At 37.9% G+C, this 20,786-nt stretch overlaps 1 protein-coding gene and 1 long non-coding RNA gene across 6 annotated transcripts in view; one reads left to right on the forward strand and one right to left on the reverse strand.

The window, feature by feature from the left end:
- Window positions 1–10,721, reverse strand: part of LOC124153705 (copper-transporting ATPase 1) — a 99,628-nt gene extending 88,907 nt beyond the window's left edge. For all 5 annotated transcript variants that reach the window (XM_046527025.1, XM_046527024.1, XM_046527026.1 and 2 more), the window contains exon 1: window positions 10,246–10,721. In XM_046527025.1, coding sequence (XP_046382981.1) covers window positions 10,246–10,489 — 244 coding nt within the window. In that variant the 5' untranslated portion in view covers window positions 10,490–10,721. The remainder of the gene's footprint in view (window positions 1–10,245) is intronic.
- An 867-nt stretch (window positions 10,722–11,588) lies between these two features.
- Window positions 11,589–12,311, forward strand: LOC124153710. The gene is made up of 3 exons (XR_006863736.1): window positions 11,589–11,630; window positions 11,707–11,926; window positions 12,016–12,311. It is a non-coding gene; the product is annotated as an uncharacterized LOC124153710 (long non-coding RNA).
- The last annotated feature ends 8,475 nt before the right edge of the window (window positions 12,312–20,786 follow it).

Here is a 20,786-nt window from a genome sequence, read left to right on the forward strand (position 1 = left end):
TACGAAAATTGACGTCTGTCTTCGCATCTACTGCAGAAGTCTGAGATTCGAATAGAATTTTCGTCCATTATTATTTTGACCCCTCTAAACAAGTTTACTACATCAGTGAGATAGTCCAAAAAATTATCTTGAATGAGCATAAGTGAATCCCTTGGCAAAAGATTATTCGTAAATCGATTGATAAGCGAATCAGATCTAGGGCAGCGATGAGCGGAGATATTTTTCAAAGGACAAGATAACTTGACGAAAGGACCTATGCAAGAGCTGGCCTCTGTTCCACTAAGAAAAAACAAAGCTATTAATTTCGTTAATGCATAGATGCACACGTGTAAAACAATTTCTCCTCATTAGAGTTTAAAAATACTCATTCAAGCTTACTTCGTAAGTTAGATAACAGGGGAAAGATTTATTACGTAGCCTGGAGAACAATGCTTGCTTGCTGATTAAGATCATTTGCCTCGAGGGGAAAATTTATTGCAACCGTAAAAATGTTCGGACCTATCAGTATGCGAAACCCAAACTGTATTATAAAAAATCGTTTTCTTACTGTTACAAGGACCTTCGAATGTGAACGTGTGAATTTATACGATTCAGCTACGTACCCCGGATTGCATAAAAGATAATGTTTCCAGTTTTTCACGAATAGTAAACATTCAAAATGAAAGACGCGATTAGAATTCTACACCAACGAATCGGTGGAAAAATAAATGTATTCGAAAAAAAAACGCCTTGCTCATTTTTGTGGTTTACCTACATAAAAGTATCGCGCAAAATAATATTTCGCGTTGATAGTAGACGCAGTGTTATAAATAATAAAATCCTTGGAATAAAATTCTTTCTTAGGAATCAATTAACTAAACATGCAGAGAAAAATCTAACGTTTTCATTCCGTGCTCGCATTTGATAAAATACGATCTCATTTTTACTGGCGACATAATAGCATAAAAATGTAATAATGATCAATAATTCTCCATAAGGTTCGCAATTTTTATCCCAGTCAGTCTAATTAAGATAGTATTTACATTGAGTTTTAAGGACTTCCATCAAGTCTCATTTTTCCTAGAACTAAGAAACATGCCAATGACTTCTCTCTGCCGAGTCCAGAGGTTACACCCACGAGCGATAAATAAATTCAACTCATTCAAGAGAATTTACACACATTGGAATCAGAGTCATTAAGAAACCAAAAATACACCAAACTTTCTAGAAACTGCATACTTGCAGCAAAAATTCTAGGGTGACCAATAGGGTTCACCATGATAACTTGAAAGAGATCAAGCAATTGCCTGACTGAAGGGAAAGGGGCATCATCATTAGTCAACAATCCTAAGATTGGTTTGACGCAGCTCTCCATTTCTCTCTCCTATCCGCTAATCTCCTCATAGCTACATATTTATTCTCTTTTACATCCTTTATAACCTGTCCTATATAACTCATTCGGGGCCGTCCCTTGCCCTTTTTCCCTTCCACTTGTCCTTTAACGATTGTCTTCATCAGACCATCGTGCCTCAAAATGTGGCCAACTAAGTTGTCCCTTCTTCAGCTTAATGTTTTTAGGAGGCTTCTCTTTTCTCCCACTCTCCTTAGCACTTCCTGGTTACTCACACGGTCAATCCATTTTATCTTCATCATTCTTCAGTAGCACCCGATTTCGAATGCTTCCACTCTTGACTTCTCTGCTGCTGTCAACGTCCAAGCCTCGCTTCCATAGAGAAACATACCCCATATGTAGCATCTGATGAATTGTTTCCTTACTTCTATGCTGGTATTTTCAGCTGTAAGAAGATTCTTCTTTTTGTAGAAAGCCCTCTTCGCCTGCGCTATTCTACTGTGTATTTCTTTCTTGCTCCGTCCATCGCTGGTAATTCGGTTTCCCAGGTAAGAGAACTCGTTCACCTCTTCAAGCTTATGCTTTCCTAGGTTGATGTTTGTTTTAGCCTCCTCTCTTTTGCTGCAAACTAATATCTTAGTCTTCTTTTTGTTGATTTTCAGCTGATATCTGGCCATTGTCCTTTCCATGTTTGTCAACGTCTTCTTCAAATCCTTCTCTGTCTCGGCTATGACTGCTATGTCGTCAGCAAATCGCAGCATACGATTTTTTCCCCCGTGGATATTGACACCTGAATCTTTCTGCTTGATTTCGTTGATGGCTTTCTCTATGTAAACATTAAAAATTAAGGGGGAAAGCGCACAACCTTGTCTCACCCCTTTTCTTATTCTTGCTTCTGCACCGTTTGGTCCACATTTGATCACAGCTACAGGAAAGGGGCAATGTGCGCAAATATCTGAAGCTGCCGAGAGGTTTTGTATGTATGAATATCCAATATGTAAAATAAATTCATGGTTTGGGGAGGGGTTATAGCCCTTACTGCGTCTTATCAGGATCCTCCACAGCCCCTGCATCAATTTTAACCACAAAAGATAAGCACCAATTCGCTCACCACAATGTAAGGCACATTTTGATATTTTTGCCACCATTACTTCTTACCTAGGTATTTTCATTTTATTTTCCTTCTCGAGTTATTCGATCTTGCCCCGATACCATATACAGGGTGTGTCCTGAAAGTAGTAGGACTCAGTCGAGAACAAAAAATGTATTTCTCATATAGCTACATCGCTACAAAAATCTTCAAAGTAGCCCCCTTGGGCATCGACACAACGCTGCCAGCGAGTTTTCCACGCAGCATACGCTTCCTGGAAGTTTGACTCCGGGATGTCCTTTAAAGCGCGCGTCACGGCCTTTTGGAGAGCCTCCACCGACCCGTGGTGACGCCCTTTCAGATGGGTCTTGAGCTTGGGAAAGAGAAAGAAGTCCGGGGGGGCAATATCCGGGCTTTAGGGTAGGTTTCCACGCCGTGTTTCGCCAGTTAGTCAACGACAATGAACGCGGTGTGGGCCGGCGCATTGTCATGATGAAGGATCTACGAAGCGGCGATGGCTGGTCGGACGCGGAAGATGCATTTTCGCAGTCTTTCCAGTACTTGCACGTAAAAAGCTGCATTAACGGTTTGCCCTGGTGGCACAAACTCACTGTGGATGACACCTTTCGAATCGAAGACGCACATGAGCATGGAATTTTGCTTCGATTTGGACGTGCGAGCTTTTTTGGGTTTCGGCGATGTCGCTGTGTGCCATTCTGCACTTTGCCGCTTCGTTTCTGGGTCGTATTCAAACGTTGAGCGGTTGTTCTGCTCACGGCACTATCCCCGTAAGCTGCCTTGATGAGTTCATGGGTCTCCTTGCCGATTTTCTCGAGTTTAACGCAGAATTTCACTGCGTAACGCTGCTCCACTAAACGTTCTATGACGCACCGTGACGAGGTCACTTGACAGAGGTCTGGAAGAAATACGATTCACACTCCGCAAGAGCTCAGAGCCGACTGCCGCGTGTTCGCAGCGCTTTGTTAGAGTCCCTTCCACCACCTACAACCCAGAAAACTCCCGTCCGACCGTCCGCGTGTGTGGGAAAAAATCAGTCCTACTACTTTCAGGACACACCTTGTACATATCACACTTCAACAGGCTGCAGTGAGCAAGGAGGTGGTCTGATTCATACGCGTATTTAGGGGGGCGGCAGGGGGCACGTGACCCCAAGACGCTTAAAAAATAGACAAAATTTTTGCACCGTTATCATTGCGTTCGTTTCGCTTTGTATATTACGCAGCCCCAATCGTTTAATTTCATATTAATAACTTTCACATTAAAATAAAGAGAATATTTCGTACAGCAATTTTTTATCTTGTTTTTAATATTCTCCAGTATGAGAAGATAGTTTGCCTGTCAGACCCTTGTGCCCCCCCCCCCCAGAAAAAAATCCTGGATTCGCTACTGGCCTCAAAGCCTTCCGAAATTCTTAGGAAGATGCAGTCTGACGCGTACCCATCTGAGTGAACACACCAGAAATATACATCGTACGCTCGTACCTCCACCTCAGATGAACAGCCCCCGAAAATTCTTCTGGCTACGCCGATGTACACCCCTCGTGGGGCCCAGAAAAACAATAATCGTACGTTGACACGTTGGTAAATGCAAGTTATTGATTAAAACAACCAACTGTGAGCACGTAAAAAAGATTCAAATATCAACCACACAGAATACTCCATCTAATTCTACAGCTCAACTATTTTTGTGTTGAATTATTTTTCAAATCACCTTTGCCGTATAGAGGGGAGTGCCGGGGGTTCAAACCCCTTCGAAATGCTTGAGATATAAAAAAGGGTTCATCCTCAAAGTGAGCCACTCCAAACGTACCCTCCCCTAAAAACTATACTGATACGCTTTCTGGGCGGTTGTACGCTAATGACCTTTAATTATTCGAATTCCATCGGTGTGACATTCTGGAGAGTGATGCAATCTTTTCAAAACACTCGTTATCTCGACGGTTTCCCGAACTGACGCAGTGCCAGTAGCTAAGTAAAGAAAATTAGACATTTCAATGAACACTCATAAAATTTCGAAGAATTCCCTTAATTGTTGAAAAATTTACTCCGTCCTCTCAAATAGCTACTTTCCGTGAAATAAAACATGCAATTTCATGACTGCCAACTCGTGAGTAAAACTCTCAAACATTTCAATGAACACTCATAAAATTTCGAAGAATTCGCTTAATTGTTGAAATTTTACTCCATCCTCTCAAACAGCTACCTTCCGTGAAATAAAACATGCAACATCATGACTGCCAACTCCTGATGTAAAACTCTCCAAATAATTCTCAAGTCAAAGCAGGTGAAAACATTAGCAATGAAGAAGGAGGCGTGCATTAATAAACATTGAGATACCGATAATTAAGGGATACCACGAGACACGAGGAAGTAAACGGATAAATAAGCAGGGAAGTAATATTATAATATTAAGGGACGTATAATATTCAGTGTGCTACCTAGAAGACAACATCCTGTTAGATGCCCAAATTGCCCACTCACAGAGGCACAAGGGATTTGCATGGGACAATATGGCAGGGAAATCTCAATAAGCCACGACCCTGAAATGTATACTAAGCTTACGAAAATGCGATATGAAACGAAATGCTCGGAGAACAAGTAAGGGAGAAAGTGACACAACATGCTAAAGTCAATCACTCCCAGAGTTTCATGAATTAATAAATACTAAAAACCAGTTAACTAGTCGCAGATTAATTACATTTATCGTAAGAATAGTGGTAGGAAAGTTCTCCTTTCGAATGCTAGGAATGGCAGAAATCTCATTAGTGAACCATTCCAAACAAATAACACAGCCTCACATCTGAACAATCGTCATTTCTAGTTAAGCGTATAAAACATTGCCGGAAAATCGAATATATTCTATAGAGCAAGGAGTTCAAAATGCTAATTAGGGGATTATAAAAATTCTTTTAAACTCCTTGCAATATCTACTTCCTCCCTTCCAATTTCCACGCATGAGTCGCGACCCAGAAGTATAAAGTTGTATAGAGTCATGAACCTCTACCAGCGCAAAAGTAGGGAAGACAGGCACGGTACATTCAATGTTTTGTTCTCGATAAATTTCTCTAGAGCATTTATTTTGATGAAGTTGTTGACCACCTCATTTCTTGCCATTCCTCTTACACAAGCATACGACAAAAATGTAGCAACTAATCTTTAGGACAAGTGAAAGAAGATACCATCATTCCCATTCCTCAGTCTACAGAATGACGACTAAAACGAACTACTTCAATCCGAATTGGGGCAGATTCATTTGTGGCTCCGGTCACCTTCAATCGACTCACAATGAGCGCGTCACAAATTGAGTGTGTCTCCAACAATGACCCTTTCAACGCATTCCTTTGACGATTGGTCCTCACCCTAACAAGCCACTGATGGCGATCCTTATATGAAAGCGAATTAAAATGTTGAAAAACCCAGACAGGTCACCGGCGCCGTGTCTCATAAATGTTTTACCATTTTTTGCATATTCGGTCAGTATTTTTAATACTTATGGTATTTGTTTCATATATTTTTTTCAAATCCACTCATTAACTAAGTACAAAAATGGGAAATCTCGGTAAAAAAGTAACAAAAAAATGGCAAATATGACCTAGTACTTACGCCTGTTTGCCGAATGGACCTGGACGCAGTAGAAGTTTATGCGATGCATATGCTTAGAAAAATGAGGCAATATAAATCATTGGACATCCTTGATCTCAAGAAAAATTGAACTTTCATGAGTAACTATCTATATTTTTACAGTGCATTTGTTAATATTTTTGTCCTAATAACAACATTACAAAATTACGTTGAAAGTTTTTACTACGCACCTTCGCCGAGCCCATATTTAAATTTGTTTTTAGAATTGCACTATTAACCATGAATAAACGGGGGGAAGGGCGGATTGAAGACGTTTTGGGAGCGTGCGCGTCTCTACGTATAGGGTGCCTGGATGGCATGCTATAAAGGCGTAGCCACGGGGGGGGTTTACGGGTTACAACCCCCCCCCCCTTTGAGCTTTTAAAAGAGGCGTCAAAAACGAGTGAGATGGCTTCAATAATAAAACGATAATATGTACCAAAATTTTCTGGGGAGGGGGGGCACACCCTTTGCCTTGCGATGTTTACCACACATCCCGAAACCTCCGGTAACCCCCCCAATTCAAAATCCTGGCTATGCCCCTGGCATGCTATTCCTCTTCAGGAAAGTGGTTCGGCAAGACTCCCACGGAAAACTATCACTCAGTATGTCAAACTGAGGGTTTGGTTAGTTAGGTGAGGGTAGAGCTCACCCCGACTAAGCTTCAAGCATGTTATAAAAATGCATTCAGGGAAGGGGGCCAGAGTCTTTCTCTGGGGTACCTCGCACTTCCAGGATTTTTGTTTTAGGCGTGTCCATCAGCTTCACTTGAACCTCAAATCAAACCCAGGACATTTTTATGAGAAATCAAATCCGAAACCAACTAAGTTACCTTGCACCCCCCAGAGAAATTATTAGCGAGGAACAATATACATTAAACTTAAAATCCCTTTTCTGGTGAAAAAAATGTGAATGAGGACTACCATTATTACCAAAGAACCCTACTTTCCATTTTCTAGAGTTATTACATTTTTCAATCACTCCCAGCCCTTGATCTGCCACTGATGGGACGGATGGTTCATCAAGATTAAGAGGAGTAATTTTTCAATAACAATAAGTGTATTTCATAGAGGATTCATTCATAAAAATAGAATAATGATAAAATAAACAAATACTTATTTAATAAATAGAATGACATTCTTGGCTAAAATTACCATGTCAATTGTTCATTGATTTCTTGAAACTAATTTGTACAGGTATCAACTAACACACATGAAATGATGACGAGATCAATTAACCTTAAAGTACCATTCAAAAAATGATAGAAATAGAAAAATAAATGGAACTAACCTACAATTTGAAATGCTAATGTGATAGAGAAACAAAAAATATGAATACTGAAGGGGATGAGGTTGTTGCGGTGGCAAAAGCGTTGGCTTGCCACCCAGTGGGTCAGGGTTCAAATCCCAGCGATGGCAGAGATCTTTCATAGAATGCCCAATACCTGCTTGAGTGTTGTGTAGAGGACACTTTAAGTACTCCATCTGTCTGATAGGGTGCTAGCCATGGTTCCCTTCGCACATTTATTTTAAGACCATACAAATGGCATGTTTCTTTCTACCATTCCTCCACAGAGCAAATGAGCTAAGTCGTTGGACACAACCTCCAGATACTAAACCATTACAAGAATACTGAACCACATGATAATATGAAGAACTTAAAACTCAAAGACAAACAAAAAGAGATGTTCACTGTGGTTGAAGTAGTCAAACAGTGATGCAACAATTATCTATTACAGGAGCATATTGAGAATCAGAAAAGTAAGATAGCCTATTATGGATGAATAACAAAAGAGTACACATAAAGAAGGAAGCTTATTGGAATAAGTGGATTTATCATGTGATAATAACATAATAATAATAATATGTACCTATGAAAGATTTAATGATACACTTAAAGATTAGTTGATTGAAGCTACTCTTATCAAGAGCTAAAGCTGAAACCATTGAGGCAGCAAATATAACAAAGATGAGGAAAGTCAAAAAGGAAACAGAAAGAATGGTAGAAAATATAGTTGATAGGAGGATACAAAAACACCAGGAACTTGTAGTGACACTTTAGGGCATCAGGCACAAAATAGTATAAATGCACATGAGAGGAATGGGTAATTACTGAGGACTACAAAGGTTGGTACGTTTTTGGGTACCTTTAGGAGGCTTGTGGCGGTCCCAGAAAAACCTCATAGAACAACCTCATGGAACAGGCTACTCCTAGTTAAGGGAATTTCACCCCTCTCACTCTCTCTCTCTCTCTCGGTATGCCTGGCTGTACGATGTGGGATTGATTGCAGCGTTAGCACAGCAGTTATCTTAACAATACTAAGACCTAGGTAGTACTCTTTTGACGTTTGAGCGCAACTAATGTCGACACATCGCAATTGTATATTTAAGACAGCAATTCTTCAACATTATCAGCATAAAGTAAAAGGAGAAGTTCTGTTAATCATGTATCCACTAATTATACTCAAGCTTTAAACTAAGAATCAATCAATTTATTAGTCGTTAAATGATATAAATCACAATAGACATCGTCAAAAATAAAATATATATATATATATATTCCATCTCCACGCCACAGTGTGTCATCGTTCTGTATTTATGTTTCTATCTCTTTGTTTCAATTTCTATTATATGTTATTATGATTGTATATATATATATATTTATAATATACACTTACAAACAATGAAAAGGATTACTACATGAAAAACAAAGTAAAGATCACATATTAAAATAATAATTGGCCCATTAGTCACAAAGACCTGTGAAGTCCCCAGACATGTATTCTTCAAAAGAATATAGGGGTTTCCTACGCAACCATTTCTGGATCGTTTTTTTTTTATTATTAGTGTCTTTTAGTTTCACCTCTCTTGGCAGTATGTTGAATGCCTTAATAGCCATGTTTTTAAAACTGTTTTTGGACTTTGACAATCTATAGAAAGGTGTATCAAGGTCTTCTTTATGCCTGGTGTTGTGTGTGTGTACATCAGACCTACTAGTCATAATTGTAAGGTTGTCTTTGGCAAATTTTAAAAGCTCAAATATATAAAGAGAATACACAGTCATAATTCCTGACTGGAGGAAAAAAGGCTTGCAGTGGTCCATATGCTTTAGATTGAAAAGTGACCTTATTGCTTTCTTTTGTAGCAATAGTACCTTATTTGCCTTGGGAGCATTACCCCACAATATAATACCATAGCTGATGTGACTTTGAAAGTATGAGTAATATACATTCATCCATACTGCCTTAGATACAATGGGCTTTAATTTTCTAAGAAGGTACAGAACTCTACTTATTTTATTGCAAATTTTATCGATGTGGGTATCCCATGACAGCCTCTGGTCTAAGTGAAAGCCCAGGACCTTGACTGACTCTACTTCGTTGTATGTTTCTTTAAGTGCAAAAGTGTATGTTAAGGTCTTGCTCTTATTCAGGAATAGTTCATTGCCTATGAACCATTCGTTAGCCCAGCTTAACATATTGTAGGCCGTTTGCCATGCAATGTTGTAATCTTTGCTGGAAGTGATTAATGTAGTGTCGTCCGCGTATAAAATGGGAGCTATTCTTAGGTAGTTGGGGAGATCGTTTACATATGTATATATGAATGAAATATAAGTAGAATTAAATAGTTTCAGAAACATTGCAAAAACGTATCCATACTGCCCACTCTCTGAAATGTGATTCAAGTAAGATTTCATAAGCAACGAACGATATTGAATAAAAGAGGGCTACTTAGGATTAATCATATACGCAATGTGTAATTAGGAACACACCTGATTACTTAAGTTTCATCATAGAGGGTGTATATATCAATAAATCAATGCCACATATTCCACTAAACTCTGACAATTACGCCTCCTCCACATAACCCAGAACACAGACGACATATGACATTTAACTCGAGAAATATACTTTTTCACTGATAAATATTTAGTATATTGGTTATTTTCAAGGAATGTCAACATATTCTTAAGATGTAATACTATGTCCAACACCACATACGTTTAATCAACATTGAGAATAAACATCCATACTATATGAATGTATACGTTTTTCGACGACTGGATACGCAAGACATCCACAAATTATAAATTATTAAAATGCAAGACTTGCGTAGGCAAAATTAAAAAGGATTACTTCTAAATAATTCTCCTATAACACAAGTAGACGAATAAGCGGGCCTCACCTTCTCTTGCCTTATCCTCAGTAGACTTCCTTACAGAGGCAACGAATCCCATGCTATTTATTTTATCCAGCAATTCCTCCATGGTGACAACAGCTGGGTCTAGTTCCACAGACGCTTCTTTTTCCGGCAAATTCACTTTGATCGTAAGTACACCGGGAATGACACCCACATGATTTTCAATGCTGTTCACACAGGAATCGCACGTCATTCCCTGAATGTCAATAACACCAACACACTTATTCATGATTATATTTTTTTAGTCGCTGGCTTTGTAAAGGAAAAGACTTAACACCAACTAATTTGTTGGGAAACAAAAACACACGGAAAAAGTCACAATGGTCAGCACATCAAAGCAGCAGACACTGTCTTGAGGTAAAAAGGTACGTCATGCCAATGGTACACTTGTAATCAAGATAGCATATTAAATGGATAAATCCTTCAGATATTCAGAAAATTCATTGATCCCTCGAGCACAATTTTAGGCCGTGTTCCAATCCACCGTAAATGCGCTCTTGCGCTCTTACCCGCACTTTTGGATCGTCACATTTCGGAAGTGACGTCACGTAGTGCGATTCCAACACGGCGAGTAGACTTGTAGGTGAGGGGGGGAGAAATTCGCGGCGAAGCGGGGTTGCGCCGCTACCCCGGCCACCGTGGCGTGGCAATCGCGTGACGTCAGGATAACAGCCAATCGGCAACGACTAGCAGACAACAGCAAACCGTTTGTAATCGTTTGAATCTAAACATGCCTTCGTCTCAACGTTGTCATGCTTTTGGATACGGCGCGCGGAAAACTCCTGATAGCCCTATCAAATTGCATTAATTTCCTCGGAATGAACGTCTGTAAGTACAAAGTGAAAGAATCTTGTAGTATAAGTTGGCCATTAATGCACTGAAAGCCAGTAGGTGAGACCGGCGGTTCCGCTGTATATCCCTGTTCTTCCAATTCACTTTCAAAATTAATGAAACAATCTGTTTTTATGTGACATATCGTACTTAGCGTATAATATTCTTATGTTCTTGGAGTATCTGTGGATTTTTTTCATTAGTGTCATGCTATATATGTGCTGTAAATGGTGTTATGACGGGGTAAATGCAAGTGCAAAGGGTGGGGACTTAAGTACTATTAGGGCATTATTTTCTTCCATGCGAGAGACAGTCATTCACTATAAGATAATTTTCCACGGGAGTACCCTTATATTAGGGAAGCTGGCGTGATGAGTAATCCCTTTGAAGATAGTCCTTTCTACTCCTCCAACACTTTGGCAAAGATATCCTATCTTTATTTCAGATTTGCGGGTGAAAAAATGTTCACCATCGATGACCCTCCACATCTCCTGAAGTGCCCACGAAACATGTTCATGGAATATGACAATAAAGAAGAGGTATAAACATTAGCAAATACTTAAAAATTGTCAGTATTATGTAAATAACCATAATTAATTATAAATTTTGTTGTAGATGACAGTTGGTGGTGTAGCTATTACAAGGGTTGGAAAATAGACCCACAATGAGGAGACTAAAGAATCTGAGTAGAAGACACTGGGAATATCGTTCACTTCCCCAAGATATCCACCTCTACTCTTAATCCTAGCTGAAGAGAGAAAATGAAAGGGAGCCTTGCCGCCCATGCATTCTGTCGATTACTGTCTTCTCCATTTGGACAATTTTGTTCGGTTAGGTGAGTATGATTTCATACAGATTTGAGAAACTGTAAATAGATAAATTTAGTAAGGGAGACATCCATGTTATTTTTACTGTCTATTGCAGGGTGGATTGATTAAGGTGTGAGTGTGACTGGAGAAATCGTTCAATTCATAAAGCAGTTTTGCAGCTTTAATGGAAGTGCCCAACAGAAGAACTCGAATGGAAATCTTGTGGCCTCTTGCATGATAAATGTCAGCATCTGGAATTTTAGGAAGAAGGTATTGAAAAAGTTTATATATTTGTGATTCGCCAATTCTGTGCAGTCTCTATAGTGGGTATTTCTATATTATGTTATATATTTTATTTATCAAATTGCATTTCTCTGACCAAGCATTAGCCTGTACCTCTCCTGATGTTTTCACAAAGTTGTATGGTATGGTTTTTTGGAAAGTATCTTTCCCTGTTACTCATTTAGTCTGTTTAATTACTCATGCACCAAGATTCAATAGAACACATCAGTCAGATTACACAACATAGCCAACATTCTTAGCACACCTTACAAAATTATTCGGTACATATAATGGCCTGATTTATTTCAACAATCAACGATGGGAATACCATTCAAGATATGTATAAACATACTGTTTTCTGTGTAAGATGAAGGAGATATTATTTCTTTGTATCTTATGAGACATTCTTTTCTCTGTCTTTTAGGGAAGTGTAATGATACTTTGTCTTAAGGCCTCACCCTTAGTGAGCAAGATATGAGAAATATTAGTGAAAACAGTAGTTACAGTTTTTGCTACCAACTTTAATAAAATAACCATTACTTAAAGACAACGAGTACCAAAACTTCTAATTTTTGCATGGCAGTGGTAATACAGCCAACTTTTTGAACAGAGGACAGTAAAGGGCATCATGTTTTTTTTAAAATTCATAGCCTAAATGCCTCTTTTTTTGATCTATAAAAATGGCCATTGTCTGAGACGAGGAACTCCAATGTATTCAATGAGATAGGTAGAGAAAGTATTACTCACTTTTTGCATTTTTCTTTCAATTCTCCAAAATTATTGTTGCTGTGAGAACAATATTGGTGTCAACAGCATAGGGAATGGATTGGAACCATTTATTTGTAGAAAACTATTTATATGATCATTTATGTCTGAAAGTGATAGGATAGGCACAGGGAAGGAGCTTAATGGAACTCCATGCTTCAGGCCTGTACCCAGGCAAATGAAAGTTACACCATTTCCTGAGGTAATGACAAATTGAATATGGTCCGACAAGTAGGTTTCAATCAAAATTAGCTATGACACAAAAACCATCAAGTCAAGTTTATTGAGGATCAATTGGTGGTCCACAGTGTTAAAATTTTTTGAGAAATCAAAAAATATTGTAGCAACTTCCATTTTATTATCTAGTGCATTGATAATCTGGTTTTCTAAGTGATGGATTTCAGAAGATGAGATTACTGTTTCCTGCCCTTGGTATTTATGGTTAGGAAGTAAATACCTATGTCCTTATTGATGTTGGGGGAATATGAATTATTTAATCAGTATAACTGCATTTATCAAGGGAGATATTATCGTGGGAAGAAATGGATTGCTAGACAAGTGAATCTCATCTATTTGTCAGTATAAATGTGAAAATTATAACTTCATATCTCAAATGAAACTTGCCTAAAGGAGGTAGTAAAGAAATGCTGCCTTCGATTTTGGTAACCAAAACGGTTGTTCCATAAGAAATGCACAAGGATAAATGTTTTACCACCCTAAACACTTAAGGTCACTCAAAAACATTTTTCAAACAAAGGAGTGGATACTGCTTTGGCAAATCTGGACAGCTTTTAATGGAAATTTTTAAGCATGTAGTAGGGCATTTGCAATTTTCTGACATTTTCCGACCTTGAGTTTTACATGATTTCAATGTGGATTGTACGCCCCTAAAATTGATTAATTTGGAAATTCCTAGTAAGTTTACATGGAGACTACTGTTCATTATTCCAGACTTAGGATTCTTTTGAATGCAAAAGTGTATTTTTTCCATCCTTTGAAATAAATAAATATTTAAGGCTGGGTAAATTAATCAAATTTCAAAGTAAGACAGAGAGTCGGGTTTTTCTGTAATCAGAAAAATCTTTCCCATTCCCACCTCATTGTTTTGTTTGCTTTTATTTAATAGTTCAGTCAGACTGTTGAAAAGTTACTGCAGTCAAAATTTTTAAATACACGAGTGTTCCTACTGCTAATTTGCTTTGAGTTGTATTCTCACGTGTAAAGATTTTTTAGATTAATTCATTTAGTCATTCATTTTACATAACAAATGAGGACCATAGAAGCTTAGGGGGACTAGTGCAATTTTTTTACATAATAGCTGATAATTCTTGGTAATTAATTGCACTTATCTTTCTTGGTTTCTAAGATCCTCAATTATTCAGTAAAACCTCTTTACATCGCAATGGAGGGGACCAAAATTTGGGCAATTTGATGTTTGGAGGTAGTTAGGCTGTCTCGGGAGTATCTCCTTGGTATGATAAGTATTTTATGAGATAAAGAGGTTCACTACAAAGAGGTTTGCCTATAAATTTACATGTAAAACTGACCGCAGGGGTGGTATGAAGTGTGGAGGTTTATGATGTAAAGAGGTTCACTGCATAGAGGTTTTACTGCATATGTACATAATCCTAACAGCAAAACACATTTGAATTTGTAAGGGAGTCTTAAATCATATGACATTATTGACAATGGTAAGATATTTTCATGATAATATGTTTTGTACCTTGGCTTTACTTCAACTCCAAAAGTCACCTCAATTCAAGTGATATGTAATAACATCCCTTTCACTACAGTAATTTCTCCTGTGTTTAGAAATTTTGATTTGATTACTAATTTTGTGCAATATGGATTAAAAACTGGAATGAGATACCATGGATTAGTAGTGGTTTTCTGTTCACCGTACTCTACACTGTACAGTGCAGTATAATCTCCTAAGTTTGATGTATGATAAGTACATTTGAGAGATTCAGCCATAATAGTGTGTGTGGAATCCAAATTGGAAATAGGAAAGATTCACTTTGTTTTATTTTACATTGATACGAATGCGCTTTGAGATATGAATGGATAACTGCAGCTGAACTTTTTTCCAACCGGTTACAGTAGGCTTTATGCTTTTTGAAACATCCTACCATGTTTGGTAGGCAACTAAAAATCGTCAGTAACAATCCCGATTTGGTTGACAACCGAACATCATCTGTAGCCGACCGGGTTCAGTAGGCTACCGAGAATCATCTGCCTGAGTGAATTCTTCCCATTTCCAATTTGATTTCCACCCTTACCAATATGTCTGAAGCCTTCTCATTTAAACTCAACTGATTTGGGCGTTACTTAGTAGAATGATGAAATATTCATGGTGAAACAAAAACCAAGTACTGTTCCAAAAACTTTTTATTTGGTATCAACTATCTTGTATGATGTTGGGCACGATATGGTGGAAGTTTTAATATTAGTAAAATAAGACATTGCAATATTTCCACTGACTTTTATTATGACACTAACATTTCGTCATTACAAACAACATTATCAGGTGTTGCTTGGCCATACTTGATAACGTTGTTTGTAACGACGGAACACGTAGTGTCATAATAAAACTCAGTGGAAATATTGCAATGTCTTATTTTACTAATGCTATCAACTAGTTTCAACATCATTACCAAGACAATTTGTCTTGATAGCAAATAAAAAGTTTGTGAAACAGTATTTGGTTTTCGTTTCAACTTCTAATTTAATTATATTGCATCAAACGTAGGACATTATACTGTAGTACACATTACGGTATATAGCCTGATATTTACAATACAATTTTGTACATTAATTGTTATGATGGAAGCTTATTTGTTAATATAATGACTACATTTTCAATGTATAAATATTATTTTAATGTGTGTTGGTTGTAACCCATGTTTAATGATTTGAGCTTTCCTAACTTTTTACAATGTTAGTTTAGACTGGTAGAACGTACGAGTGGTACGTGGGAGTTTCGTTCCAATTAATTCTTACAAACTAATTCTTATCCGCTTTACGTGTGAATTTTGTGGACTCCTGTCCTGCTTGTTAACCCTCATATGGATTCTCTGCGCCTTAGCGGCGCTCGTGGTTTTAAAAGTGGTGTAAAAATTTTCCATTCCAATGGATCATTCTGAAATTTTCAGTAGTCTATTTTTTCTGCCTTCTTCGTCTACGCATAAAATTTTGTTAGCATAGTGTCGATAGTTTACATTTTATTGGCCTCTAATGGAAAAAGTTACGTCGTTGGATTTTCGGCGCCGCTGCGGCGCTCAGTATTTCCTCGTCGCTACGTCATTGACTGCACTCCCAATGTTAATGTCAAATCATTTATGTTTCGTATGAAATGCTTTAATATATTTATTATCATATTATTTATATTTTTAAACATTATAAACAAAATGAAATTGTTAAACAAAAGGAAAATTTTACCATACCTATTTTGCTTTCTATTACAGCTAAAAATCAAAATATTTGCCTCAATATGATGTTCATTGACAAAACTTCATCTTTTTACAAAATTATTCATAAAAACTTATGGCTAGTGAAAGTTGTTTTCTCATGGGCCGCCGACTTAGTTTTGCTTGGACCGAGCATTTCCTCATCGTTACGTCAGGGTCTGCACTTTCAACGCTAATGTCAAAGCAATAATGTTTCATATGAAATGCTATAATCTATTTTAATCCTATTATTTAATTTTTAACTTATAAACCAAGTGAAATTGTTTAACAAAAGGAAAATATTACAATACCAATTGTGCTTTCTCTTTTAGCTAAGAATCATTACGTTTGCTTCGTTATAATGTTCATTGACAAAACTTCATCTTTTGCGAGAATTATTCATAGAAACTCATGGCTATTCAAAGTTGTTTTTCCATGGCTTCCGACTTAGTTTTGCTTGGGCACCTTCTCCGCTCCGCGTCCACGTTACTGCCGTGGTGATAGTCAGCTTTGGGTAAATACTAGAGTGACTCTGTTTAGAATTACTCCAAGCAGCAATTCTAAGAAAAATTTAACACAATGCACTATCCGAATTCGTAGAATAATGCTTCCTCACCGTTGTGTGAATATTTCTCGCTGAATGAGTAACTGTAACTTACCAAGAGATTCAGAAGTTTCACCGACTACCGTGAAGAACACATCGCACAGTTATTGTTATATGTCTTGTACTTTTCATTCGAAAAAAATCCCTTTGCGGCTACGATAGTCTATACAAAATTGCTGGCGTTTATATAGCTACTGATGACGTGACAGTTTACCATTGAGGTGAAATCAAGATAACTACCCAACTAATTTCGTGATAGAAAATAATTTCTCTTTCCTGACGATGAGTTTAGACTTTACATGGTAAAAATCGTTTCATTATGAATAGATGAAAAGACAATTTACCATGAGGTGAAAATTTGTAAACATATATCTCGTTTCTATGTGTACTGAAATGTACAGATGTTTTATGCATTGGGGGTGTTACTAACGTAAAGGGTTGAGTGAGAAGGAGAAAGGAGAAGGAATGCCTGGAGGTTGTTTTGAGGTGAAGGGGCGGTAGTGTGTAGACTGCCAAGGATCGGGGAATACCCAGATCGTTAGGACAGGTAGGAGTAGAAAATCCTTATCGCAAAAAAGGTTGGGAGTGCAAGGAGGCAATTAGATACAAAAGCCTGCTTTTTCTTCATCCTTCTAACGCTGCATGAAGGACAGGGAACAAAAGCCTTGTCAAAACGCCCCGCGGTGGCCCTCCCTTCATTCCAAGAAGGTCCAGCTCGGTGGGTCATTAGGGTGGTGAGAAGTTCAATCAAGTTTTGTGGGAGGGGGTAAGAAGGTGGTGAATGACGAATAAGGGAGCTTAGTGGGAAAGTATGGAGAGTCTCAATGTTTGGGTCAGTGAAACGCTAAGAAAGGAAACGGAAAGAAAATGTAAGGGAAGTCCTTCCAAAGTGAGGGTATTTTTGTCACCCCAGAGCATATTATCATCAGTTTCTCACGCAGATTTGGACGAAAAAAAGGCAGCTGCTCATTCTCCTCTACCACCAATAACACATACTTCTAAGAATTTATTTTTTTTGGACTTCCCACCAATCCAGGAGTAAAACCTAATCTTATGCACTCCCACGCAAAACATTTACCCGTCCATATCTAAGGAAACCTTTCGCTTGGGCTACACGTCCCCAATGGGGCTCCGTGGTAGGAAAAGAGTACCGACTCTTCTAGCTCCATCTCCAAAGAAGCGTTGAGTTCTTTGACACGCCGCTTATCATCCCATATTATTTATATTTCAAAAGCCATAAGACTTGATTTTTTTAATTTTAGGACATAAGCTCTCAGAATATTCGTAAGATTTGTCTTGATCGCCAGAATCTTGTAAAAATCACGAAAGTTACACTCGTCTCTTCACACTTAACCTACATCTGTTCCATTATTAACGCTTAATAACTTATCCTTCTATATACACTGCAAAGATATAACATATGGGTGGACGCATTGAAGCAAAATTATGCCATATGGGCATAAACGAATTTTATTTGGTCATCATTTTTAGCATTTAGATACATAAAATTATAAACAATATAAACATTAAAAAGCGGAGTTTGCCGAGCTCTGCATATCAGAAAAATATTTCAAACAACAATTACTCACGAAATTAAAACTTTCACTCAAAAATAACATACAAAGGGAACTGAAATAAAGAGCATTACGGCAAGAAATGGAAAAGAATGCAGCGTTCAATTTTTTTTGTTATTACTTCAACAATAAGGGTTTAAATCTAGCAAAACACGGTAAGAAATAAAGATAATAGATGTATTTACCATTATCAATCAAAAAACTTGTAAATTCAGGCTAACTTTGAAAGATAATAGCAAAAAATGACGCGGCGCCGCTGCGGCGCCGAGAATCCAACGACGTAACTAATTTTGTAAATCCATATGAGGGTTAAAGAATAATTTCTGTTGTAATAACGATTTTTCATGTACAGACACCAGCTCAAAATAAAGGCTTTTGAAGCGTAATCGGATTTTTTACTTATTTGAAGCAGTAATACCCCTATCCTTATAAGATCCCTACAAAATCCTGTCCCTAAATTCGCGCTGGTTGAAGGAAATAAGAAAAAATAATAAGTAATACGTAAATACAGCAATATATGCAGACGACATTGGCAGTCAATTCCGATTGGCTGTTATCCTGACGTCACGCGATTGCCACGCCACGGTGGCCGGGGTAGCGGCGCAACCCCGCTTCGCCGCGAATTTCTCCCCCCCTCACCTACAAGTCTACTCGCCGTGATTCCAATCCGCTCTACGTTCTGCTCTGAAGAGCGCATAGTCGAAGAGCACGAGAGGGCGCATGAATCCACCCTTATTCGCTCTTCAGCCCTTCGTCTACCGCCGTTGAGGTGGAATTTTCGTGGATTCGGATGGGATTTGATTCGGAGCAATGATTCGGTTCTCTAAATCGTTTATAAGGAATCGAGTGAATATCGAATCCGAATGAATCTTGAATAGATGCGAATTTAAGGGTGTCCAGCGACCGGGAAAGTCGGGAATTATGCATGAATTTTTTATCCAACCCGGGACTGTAGAAACGTTTATATCAAATTCATTTCACGGATAATTTTTCCAGTTCAACGCCCATTATCTGGTTAAAATGTAATTGTTGTAGATTTAGGTGCAATAGCTAAGAAGAGTTTTTTCAGCCGCAACGAAACGTGCAATGTCAGACGAGACAACAGAACCGAAATATACTAATATATGTACTCTATCTGAATGAATGTAAATATCTAACTATGAACTCAAGTAAGACTCAAAAGAATGCCAGGTGACGTCGACATCTAGTTACGAGTTTGAAGCAGCTCGTCAGGCTTGCTTTGAATAATGTCAATGCTAACAAACGGATTTCTTTTCCTTGTAAATATATTCATATGATATAACATGAAATCACTTCAATGGTTTAAAAATCATGTAAGAGATTCGGGTGTATTAAAATTCGAATATATCGCAGTAATCACGTAAGATTAATCTGGGAATTTGTAAAATTTCCCTGGAGAAGCTGGAATTATGCATGAAGTTTTCTGCTTTGGCTGGATGCCCTAAATCTGCCGTATTTCAAATATTATGACGGGTACCTATTTACAGTGATAATTTTTCATTTTAACGACATCTTTAATAAATTGTTTTCAGATATAAAAACCACTCAAATTTATCTGAATGTACGAACACTACATGGTTGCCTACACGAAATTAGTAGCCTACAATTGATAAATCTCGCCTATGCCGTATTTTATTCGTTTTAACTTCTGCAATTCCATTTATAAGTTACATGTAAGCATATATATAAGTACATATGTTTATAAGGCATTAAATTATTGCAACACTCACTCCATAACAACAACAAAATTGCACTATTTTCTTACCCTCCAAATTTGTTACTCAACTTTTTTCAGTTTCGAAATCTGCCACTTGACAGTGGTGGCACTACTTGCAATAAGAGCAGGAAAGAGCGAAAGAGCCGTTTAGAGCGTAAGAGCGCAAGAGCGTAGAGTGCACCCTATGGATTGGAACACGGCCTTAGTGATGCCCCGTTTACACCACGATCGTCGCGACGTTGATCCGTACGATCGTAACCTCAAAACGTCGTGTAGACGCGCAGAGTTACCATCGTAGGCCTTAGTACCTAACACTGCCGAACTTACGATGGTTAGCGCTAGTGTGCCAAGAAAAAAAGAGATCGAAATGAAGATCGATGCATATACGATTCTTTCGCGCCGTTGCAATCTTGATACAGTAATTGATATTTCATAAATAACTCTAATATATCAAAGATATATGGCAACGATTGAAGA

Source organism: Ischnura elegans, chromosome 2 (assembly GCF_921293095.1).
Source record: "Ischnura elegans chromosome 2, ioIscEleg1.1, whole genome shotgun sequence".
Taxonomy (NCBI): Eukaryota; Metazoa; Arthropoda; class Insecta; order Odonata; family Coenagrionidae; genus Ischnura; species Ischnura elegans.